Source organism: Pyxicephalus adspersus, chromosome 5, assembly GCF_032062135.1.
Source record: "Pyxicephalus adspersus chromosome 5, UCB_Pads_2.0, whole genome shotgun sequence".
NCBI lineage: Eukaryota > Metazoa > Chordata > Amphibia > Anura > Pyxicephalidae > Pyxicephalus > Pyxicephalus adspersus.
Window position 1 is genome coordinate 134,198,732 of NC_092862.1, and position 10,237 is coordinate 134,208,968.

The following is a 10,237-nucleotide window of genomic DNA, read 5'->3' on the forward strand; positions in this document are numbered from 1 at the left end:
AAAAATATTTAGTGCGAGAAATTACGGGCTTAGCGGTTAGGGGGTTAAGAAAGCCATCAGAAAATACCAAAGCTTTATTATCTATCTTGAGGAGGTGGAAAAGTAAGAAGGGTTGCTCACAAAACCAAGAAAGGACATTGCCTCAACAAAAGTAATGTGATCAATACTTCCATCCAGATACAGAAAAAAAAGTGGCATTTCTTTTCTCCATGAAAAGCAACCCTTTTATTACTCTTTAGTTATCTGCCTGCAAGATGTTATCCATAACTATGATAGCATGGAGACAGACACAAAAAAACCTTTATTTGCAACAGGAATGAGTTGGATGTAAGAAGCAAGAATCTGTAAATTACTATTCTGTAAGGTAGCATCCTCTCAAACGCCTTAGAGAAACATACACCTGCTTTTTGCGGTGATACAAAAATATACAAAGGTAATACATTTCAAATACATCTAAATCGTTTTATTAGTATCTCCAGTGTGTCTTTTTTAAACGATAGGGCTTCCAAAAGCCCAGTTACTGTTGCGCTTGGCACTGGGATTCTTCCGGTTTACTTTCTATGCCAATAACACTAGAAATTTGGTATGAACAACAAATGAGTCAATGTTTTCATGGTCACATTACCTTTGGTTAGGTTGCTAGCACCCACATATCGGCAATGCATAGTCCTCCTATGGAAAATTTGTACACCAGAACAAAAGCAGTGGTAAAAGTGACCTCCACAGGGGTTCGTTTTAACAAGCCCCTTTACAAATATATGCTGAACGTTCCATACTACTTTAAAGGAAATTATAATGTTATAAATATATAGTCCATTTTTTAAATCCTAAAACATAATAAAAGGTGCAGGGAGATGTAAAATATTTTTCTTACGATTCTGGTACCAATTCCACATTTGCAATACTGTTTAAAACAAGAATTCACCAACAGGAAGAACACTCACCTGCCTACGCCGGGTGACATCCTTTTAGGCTTTAAGGATGTAAAGCTGCGTACACACGGCCAATAATTATCGTTGGAAACGAACAACCGATTGTCGAAAAATCGTTCCAATAAAAATAAAAAAGTGACCAACGATGCCAACGAACGAGGATTGTCGTTGGAAATGAATGACTGGCACAGCGGATCTGATTGGCCGACGATCATTCACTATCATGTGTTGTTGTTCAGTTCACTATCATATCAAGTTGTTCAGTGATCGTGCATGTTTCTGCAAAACACTTTCTCCTTTACATGTCACTCCCTGCATCGTTCAAACGATTGTATCTAGCGTGTGTACACTATTGGTGGATTATATTTGAACAATCATACTGTTACAGCATGTACAGAATTGTGCATTATCGTTGATCGGTCATAATCGTTTGTTTTCAAACGATAATTATTGGAAGTCTGGTGAGAGCAACACTTCACTAAACCAGCAGATAAGTACTTTTCTGACCTTATGTCTTTCAGAGCGATCCTGCCAGTAAATGAACTGCTAAACTAGTGCAACATTTACTGAAAGGCCAAATTGCCCATTTTAAAATGTGTTTATGCCTTAGAAAGAAACTTCTAGGAAAAAAGGTATGCAAGGAGAAAAAAAAAAAAAAGGGGAATGAAATAAATTTGAGGCAGACTTATTGCTTGCCATGATTTAAAAGCTCACATGACTGGAGAAGCAAAGCTTTTGAATGAAAATGGCACAAAGATTTCAGAACAGCTTTTAAAATCTCCCAGGAAGCAAATTGTTCACATTGATTTGGCAGGAAATGCAAGAATGGTAGGTCACTCAACGAGACACTTTCATTTTCAATCATCCTTAGAGCAAAGGTACATTTATGCCACGGGAATCTGCTCACAATTCCTGGGTGCTGGTTCAGCTTTATTTGTTTTAAAGTTCCACTTTGAACTTTTGCAATTCATGCCAGTGGTTATTGCAAAGAGGGAGAGGTGATGTCCGTTCTACAGAAGGCATTCTCACCTGACCCCCACTCAGCTGTAAAATTGCAGAGCTGTACATGAGCAATTTAGCGATAATTGCTGGGATACCAAGAACACCCCTGGCTTTCCCTGGGGTGCCAGGACTGATTGACGTTACATGCACCTGTGTGGAAATTACATGATCCTGTCCTAACCAATCAAGACACTGAAATGCAGAAGAGAAAAAAAATGGTGCCCACAACAGAACAAGGACAGGAGAGCATATGCTGGGTTTAGTCTCATTATGTTATAATTATATCCAAGCAATGGGAACCTGCTTGCATTCTTGTGTTGGAGCTGTAAACTGCCAATTCACTTGAATGAAAGCCTAATGCAGAACTGCTGTCCAAAAATCAGACATTTTAGAAGTGTACTGAACTACAGAGAGTTGAAGAACACAATGAAAATGTTTTTTGGGGTGCTAATAGGAATGAAGACCACTTCATCACATTAACATGTGAAAGGTAACGCCACAATAACACACACACCATCAACACGTTAACTGCTTCTTAGGATGAAACACCACTAAATATCAAATGTTTGTATCAATATAGAATACAATTCCACTTACTGTTGCGCTGCATCTTGGAAGGTATGTCAATTTCATTAGCTTTCAGCACTGCAGGTGAATGCAGCTGTAAAGGAAAAATGAAAATTGTGGTCAAGTCACCTTTTCTACAGACACACATTATAAGGTAAGTGTATAATCACCAGCAAATATTTTGCCAGAATCTATCCAAATATAAAAAGTAAAAATATGGCTCACATTACCATTTAGTATAAATATACATAAACTACACCACAAAAATGTATTTAAACCAAAGAACAAAAATGTTATTGGCTGCAGCTTACAAGTCCTTGGTGGCCCCTGCTATATGGTGACAAACCTCACTATACTGTGTTGTAACGAAGTGATTGTAGGACAGAACTATGATAGAGGGAGGTTTGTGGTGGGGCTGCAGTTGATCCCACAGCAGCGTTTTTCCCTTCAAGTGAATGGGAGAGGTTGTGAATCATTTTTTGCAACCAGCTGTGGCAGGCAGCAATGTTTCCCAGCTGCCTCGCTCCTTGTGTCATTTGAGGTTGTTTGCATCATCTCCACACAATCTATTCACCTGCGTGCAGGGCCCTTTAAGACCAACAGTGTAAAGCAGAACAGTTTGCTGCTCCCAGGCACACAGCAAACCCAGCTGTTATACACCAAAGGTCTGAAAATGCCCCTAGTTTGGCACTTTATAGAAAGTCCAACATCTTGTAAAGATTCCCCGCCAACTACTATTACTTACATTGACAATACACCCCATCATTCCTTACTATCAAAGCTGCGCAAAAAAAAGAAAAAGAAAAAAGAAAACAGCATCCATGGGCTAGAAGTGATAACGCTCAGTTATGTGATAGTGCTTGGGGTCACTGGCTGCTAGACCTGAGTATTGTCATAGGGGAGGATGCCACAGTCTCCCCATACCTAAAACAGGTACTGGAGGAAAGAAGCAGGGGAGCCCCTACAGATCAGAGGATTATTTTACTTTGCCGTGATTGGACAAGATGCCCGAGTCTCTCTAAAGCATCAAATCATCAGCCTGAAAAACTAGGTAAAAGCATAGAAAAAGCAGGTATTTAAAGCAGGACTAAACTTGATGGGTGGTGAGGTTCTGCCATAACGAGCAATGTTCTTCCCAGAATTGTTTTTTTAAGCTGGGTGGGAAAAAGCTGTAGGCTGGTGGTGGCCCCGGTATTATAGACCATTATTAGTAACCTCTAAAATTGGTGGTTACTGAGTGCTGGGTGATGAGCTGGGGAGAACAAGGATGAGCATGTATGCATCATAATTATCAAGTTGTGTATGCTCGCCAATTATGGGGCCTACTTACCCCAATGTGCAGCCACCCAGGACCTTTCAAAGCTCAGAAGGTGCCCATCCTTGCCCCTGGATACAAGGTGGGCACCTGTGAAGACAGCAATCTTCTTCAGCCATAGGATCGCCACTGTTGAGATCTCGTTTTCAGTCGCTGCCGTACACAAAGCTAAGCACACAGCTGCCTTATGCACCATACAGGGCAAAGGTTAAACAAAAAGCCACCAGAAGACCAGGATTTTTGTTAAGACCCTACATGCCTTGTTTGTCCTGCAGTACCACCTCCTCGGCACGCCGCAGTACCACCTCCTCGCCAGGAGGTAGTACGCAGCTCAGCATTATTATAAAACAGGATTTATATAGCACATAGTACATTAAATAGGGGTACAAGTGACAGGTACAGACAGTGACACAGGAGGAGACGAGGTCCCTGTCCTGAAGAGCTAACAATCTAGCATCCTTTATAAATGACCCCCACCAGGGTGCAAAGCTCATTTTGCATATAAATAAAGCTTTTTGAAATGTTTACAGTGACACCTGCTGTCCTTTGTATTGTAATGCCATAATTGTGTTTTTGTCTTCCATGATGAAAGCGTCTTTGAACTTGACATTAAGAGCCAAATCCTCAGCAGACCATCTCCTCCCTCCTTGTATGCCATGGGGGAGGGGGGCGTCCCCTGTCATACTAAGGGGGAGGGGGGGGCATCCCCTGTCATACTAAGGGGGAGGGGGGGGCATCCCCTGTCATACTAAGGGGGAGGGGGGGGGCATCCCCTGTCATACTAAGGGGGAGGGGGGGGCATCCCCTGTCATACTAAGGGGGAGGGGGGGCATCCCCTGTCATACTAAGGGGGAGGGGGGGCATCCCCTGTCATACTAAGGGGGAGGGGGGGCATCCTATTACTGTACATGCTGGCCCAGCTCCTTTCTCCCAACCTATGAGGGCCTTGAGGAAAAATAAACCCTTCTTATATTCATAGATCTGAGGTTGGAGGGCAAAATCCCCCCCTGGCACAATGACCACCTTACAGATCACAACCAATGGCACAGAGCCATGCAGGCACCACCAGCACAAACCTAGCAACCACTGGTGAATGGTTGCTAGGCTGCAGACAGCAAAACCAATATGGCGGCACCCACTTTTAAAATGCCCGCTTTTATGGGTAAATAACATACAATAAAGCCCCATATAATAGCATGCTTGTTCTTGGTTTAGTGACAGGTTCTCTTTAAAACAAGCCAGGCCTGAGCTTTGACTCTAAAACCCCTACAGCCCCATTCACCCAAACAGCAACTTTCCCCAGCGTGGTGCACTACAAGTCCCAGCAGGTGCATGCATAGAAGAAGTTATGGGAGTTTTGTTGCAGCTATAAAGGGAAGGAGTGCCTGCCATTCTCAGCAGCCTCCACTCTATTCTTCCCCGGTTCTACTCACCGGCCAGCCGCTCACACCCTCCGCCACTTCCCGGCCCTGCGCCAGCTTGCTGTCTATACCGGGCGCCCCGGGTTTTGATTTCCCGCCTCGGCTCCACAGGCCCCGCCCACCAGAGCCCGGGAGACTCCTCAGAGAATCCGCAGCGGCAGATTCCTCACAGACTCAGCGCCGGGCCCGGGGCTCCGACACCCGAATTATACATAGAAAACACTATTAATAATACCTAATGTTTATTATAGGGCTTTCTACATGCATACATGAGGTAAAAAAAAAATTTAATATAAAATATACAGACAGCTTTAGCTTTTGTGGAATCTGCAGAAGTCAAACTTTTTGGGAAAGGGTTAAATAGCCTGTCATGTTTTTGACAGCTGTGTCCTATTACCTTCATTAATAATATTATTATTTTTATAATATTAATAATAATAATTAGGATTTATATAGCGCAAACATATTACGCAGCGCTGTACATTACTTTCATAATAGGATTCAATCAACCTTCTTATGTCCAGGTGTGTGTGGGTGGTGACAACTGCAAGGTGATGAATATTTTCTCTCAGGCAGTTGTCACCAGGATGGGGAATCTCTAACAATAAAAAGTGGGGTTAAAGCATACCTATACTAAGAATTTTCACTTTACTTCAAAGGGTAGAGAATTCTTTATGTAGGGTAAAAATTCTGTTTGTTTTTTTGAGGTGCAACTGAGGTGCAGCACCAACCCCTAATTCTAGTCTGCTCAGGCGGTCGAGAATAAATGGGAGCGCAAAGCTTCCTGGGATACCCACGTCAACGAGTAGCTCGGGCATGCTCAGTGAGATTGGCAAATTTTTTTTTCATCCTACGTTACCTGATCTTGCGAAGATGGCGGTGCGCGAAGCGCTGGCTCTGGGATGGATGTCGGGACAATGCGGGACCTGATGCAGCACACCCTCGGAGTGATGTGTCTGCCCTGCGGGATTGAAGGTAAGTGTGTTTTTGTTATTTTTTCGGTTTTTGAGTAAAGTTCATTAACCACCTGAGCGTTACACTGAGGTCTAGATTTCTGTACCAAAAGTGATCCACTGTTTTTCATGAAATTTTTTTTTAAAATTGTAGACCTGTAACTTACAGAAATATGTCCGAACACGGGTTCTAGTAGATAATATGAATATAAAAAATGTATTTACTTTTATTTTTTTTTTATTTTTTTGTATTGGATTGGATACGCAAGTTTGTATTCAATCCAATACAAAATGAGCGTTTGAATTTACCAATTACACACTTTGTATTTATTTGAATTATTTTGTATTGGATTGAATACAGGAGTTTGTATTGAATCCAATACAAAATGAATGAATGAGTTTCTATTTGAATTTCCCGCACACGCGCCGACGTCATCACGCACGCAGGGAGAAGCCGTCCGTTTTTTTTTCTCCGCCGGACGGCTTCTCCCTGCAGAGATCATCCGGCGCTGGACGAAGACGGACGTGGACGATCAGCGGGACCAGGTAAGATGCCGGCCGGTATCTTGTGTTCAGCCGGCCGGGCGGCGGAACGCAAGATGCCGGGCGGCGGAACACAAGATACCGGCCGGCATCTTACCGGTCCCGCTGGCACCCGACGCTGGAGAGGGAGATCGACGGACGACGATGGACGGAGGACGACGCTGGAATAGGAAAACGACGCTGGAATCCTTACCTCCATGGTTCTGCTGGATATGCACAGCGGGACCATGGAGGTAAGGATGTGACAAAATTACGGGGTTAACCATCCTAGCCATTTTTTTTTGCCCGACCTTCGTACGGGCATACCGGCTAGGTGGTTAAAGTAAAAGTGATTTGTTTTCCTGAAAATGTAAAAACCTGCGCATGTGTGAGATCAGCAGTTTTTGGTTTTACATTTTTTATTTTTAATAAACAGTATTTATATAGCGCCAACATATTACATAGTGCTGTATGCTACGCTATAGGGGGATTCAAAGAAGCCCCCTGATGATGCGTGCCTGAGATTGCACCGGTTGTGAAAAATACATATATACAGGTAGTCTCCGGGTTATATACAAGATGGGGACTGTAGGTTTGTTCTTAAGTTGAATTTGTATGTAAGTCAGAACAGGTACATTAATATAATAAATGCAATTAGGACAGATGTTTGTCCCAACATAATATTAGGCAGCATGGTGTCAGTTATTGCATAAAATCCTCACTGTGAGCTAATCACAAACAAAGCAAAAACAAAACTTTAGGGGGCCTAGACATTCCTTAACTTTTGGAGCAAGCTGTGCTTCGATATGCAAAAAAGAAATGGCTGCAGAGTTTGTCTTGGTCATTAAGGAGTTACAAGAGGTTGCAGAAAGAGCTCACCCCACTAAGATCACCCAAAACCTCAGCTGTTCTGCAAACGATTTCTTCTGCAAGTCATGCAAACCGCCCCCTCCCCCCTTCAAGCCTCCATTCTGCACACAGCCAGCAGGGAAGCCGATTCCTATCTAGGAGGCATCTGTATGTTGGATGTCCTCAACCTGGGGAATACCTGTATATATAAATCCCACATTTATACATTATATGAAAGGGTTAAACAGGAACTAAACTCAAAAATGCTTAAAACCAAAAAAAATGCACTTACCTTTAATCCTGCAGTTCAGTCGATCGGTCTGGAGGTGTCTTCCATCGGGTCCCAGCTGTCTCTGAGGCGCCGCACCGCGCGGCGCCATCTTCTCCTCTTCTTCTTCCTACATCACCCGACCAAGGCGCGAGATCGGGTGATGTAGGTTGGAAAAAAAACTTGCCAATCTCACTGTGTATGCGCGAGATCGGCAAATGTTTCTCTTCTAATGAAAAGGCTCCTTCTGCGCATGTCTGAGATGCTCGGGCATGTGCAGAAGAAGCAACCCAAGAGCCTCCTGGGATGCGTGACGTAGGTATCCCGGGAGGCTTTGCGCTGCTATTCATTTCATTTAGGAGGTGGTGCTGCACCCTGATAGTTATCAAAGTCAAACTATTTGATGCCATTAAATATAACAGTTATAGAAAATACACAGTTAAGGTCATACTTACCTAAAGGAGTATCTGAGAAATAAACAAATAAAATAAAACAATCAGATGAGAATCAATATTCCTGAAACGGGGTGACTGTTGTAATGGTGGAAACAATACTGAAGCGCACGGCTCGGTAACGGTTGCCTCACACAACTTTAAGGCTACACTGACGTCACGCTGCGCCTCCCTTGTTTTTCCATCTCTAGTACAGTTCCTGAATTTCGTGCAATATAAAGGCAAAAATTTTCATTCAGAATATGAGAATTTATTAGAATATTATTTTTGTTTTATTAATAAAACATAAAAATTGCAAATAATGTCCACATTTTTCTGTGGACCACCAAAATGTGGTGACTGCTGATCCATATCACAGCCTGGTCTTTTTTTTTTTTTTTTTTAGGCAGAACTAAACCTATTTGGATTTCATTGCTGGACAATACCAACTTCCTTCTGTTCTTACTCCTAGATATAATCCTCAGCCACCTTGATTGGCCGGGCCAGGATGACGTGCAGGTGTGCAAGAGTTCAATCATCCCCAGCACATGCAAGGGTAGCAGGAATTGCAAGGTTTCCCTGGCAACCAAAGCTGTCACTGCGCATGCACGCAGCATCCAAAAAAACAGAGGGCCGCTATTTAATGTACAGCGCTGTGTAAAATGCTTGCGCTATATAAATCCTGTTTATTATTAATAACTCTGCCACCTCCTATGGCATGTCAGTAGTGCCTGGTCCCATCCTTGCAAGCAGTTCTGACCCGTAAAACAGCTCAAACCATTAATCTGAACATGGCCTACTGTTGGGTTCCACATGATGGCGCCGTTTCCACAAAATCCCATAAGAATGAGCTTCTTGCAGTAGTGCCCAGTCTATTCTAGTGGGATTTCAATGTACAGAATGTATTGGTGGTGTCTATTAATATTTTATATCTAAGTATTATTTTTTGCCAAATTTGTTTCTTTTTTAATTGTCGGTAAAATGGAAAGTCCAAAGCATATGAACGCATTGTTTTACGCATGCCAATGCCATCTAAAGGCGATGCTTCAGGTGTGAACTGGTACCTAGATAGAGGTGGTGGGGGGAAGAGAGGTATTAGAACCCGTCAGGATTTTATCACTATCCAGGAATCCATTGCAGAGATTTGTGCTCACTTTCTGTTAGGCTGGTAAGTTATATTGTTGAAATCCCCTATATGACATTTATTTTCTATCTATGCTCCCTTTGCAGTTAAGAGAAACGTTGTCACTGAAACAGGAAGCGAGGAAAAATCTCTCGAACAGAGCCACAGAGATTCAAATCACAATCAACTATAGATTCCCCCCTCCTGTGTCACTGTCTGTCATTTGCAACCCCTACTTTTTGTACAGCGCTGTGTAATATGTTGGAGCTATATCAATCCTGTTTATTATTATTATTAATACTAATAATAATAATAATAGAATTCAAAGAAGTTCTATTCTTTGTAAAGATTTTTTTAAAAAGTCAGCAACAGCAACTCCCACACATGTTCAGGTTAATAAATACCCCAAGATATTACTTTATTACTCCAGTTGTCATTGCCTTGCACCAAGTCTGGAAAAAGTGAAGATGATGACACACAATGACATCTCCTGGAATGAGTTACCGGTACTTAGGCTGCACATCTCTAGCCCCTCCCATGGGGTCAAGGAGTAGCCAATCAATTTTGCCTCTATAGGTAAAGTTAAGGTCAAACTAGGCTCACGTGACTATAGATCAGGACGAGGGAGAAGCCATGTTTGATTTTGGCACTTTTTAAAAAACTGTTTCTGATTGGGATAGAAATAGAATAGAGACATGGTTTTAATAAAAAATATGTCAAAACCTGCTATTGGAGTCCTTACTGTAAATAGATATTTCCATAAAAATGTAATAAACGTAAATGGAAAAGATCCCATTTTAAACATGGCCGCCACAGCTTCATGTCTCCTGTACTGTCACATGAGAGGAGGGTGT

General features: G+C 42.4%; 1 protein-coding gene across 1 annotated transcript in view; it reads right to left on the reverse strand.

Moving 5' to 3' along the window:
* Positions 1 to 5,348, reverse strand: part of DBF4 (DBF4-CDC7 kinase regulatory subunit) — a 21,671-nt gene extending 16,323 nt beyond the window's left edge. The window contains exons 1-2 of the mRNA XM_072412799.1: positions 5,250 to 5,348; positions 2,532 to 2,595 (exon numbers count right to left, since the gene is read on the reverse strand). Of these exons, the coding sequence (XP_072268900.1) occupies positions 2,532 to 2,544 (13 nt within the window). The 5' untranslated portion in view covers positions 2,545 to 2,595; positions 5,250 to 5,348. The remainder of the gene's footprint in view (positions 1 to 2,531; positions 2,596 to 5,249) is intronic.
* Positions 5,349 to 10,237: the final 4,889 nt, after the last annotated feature.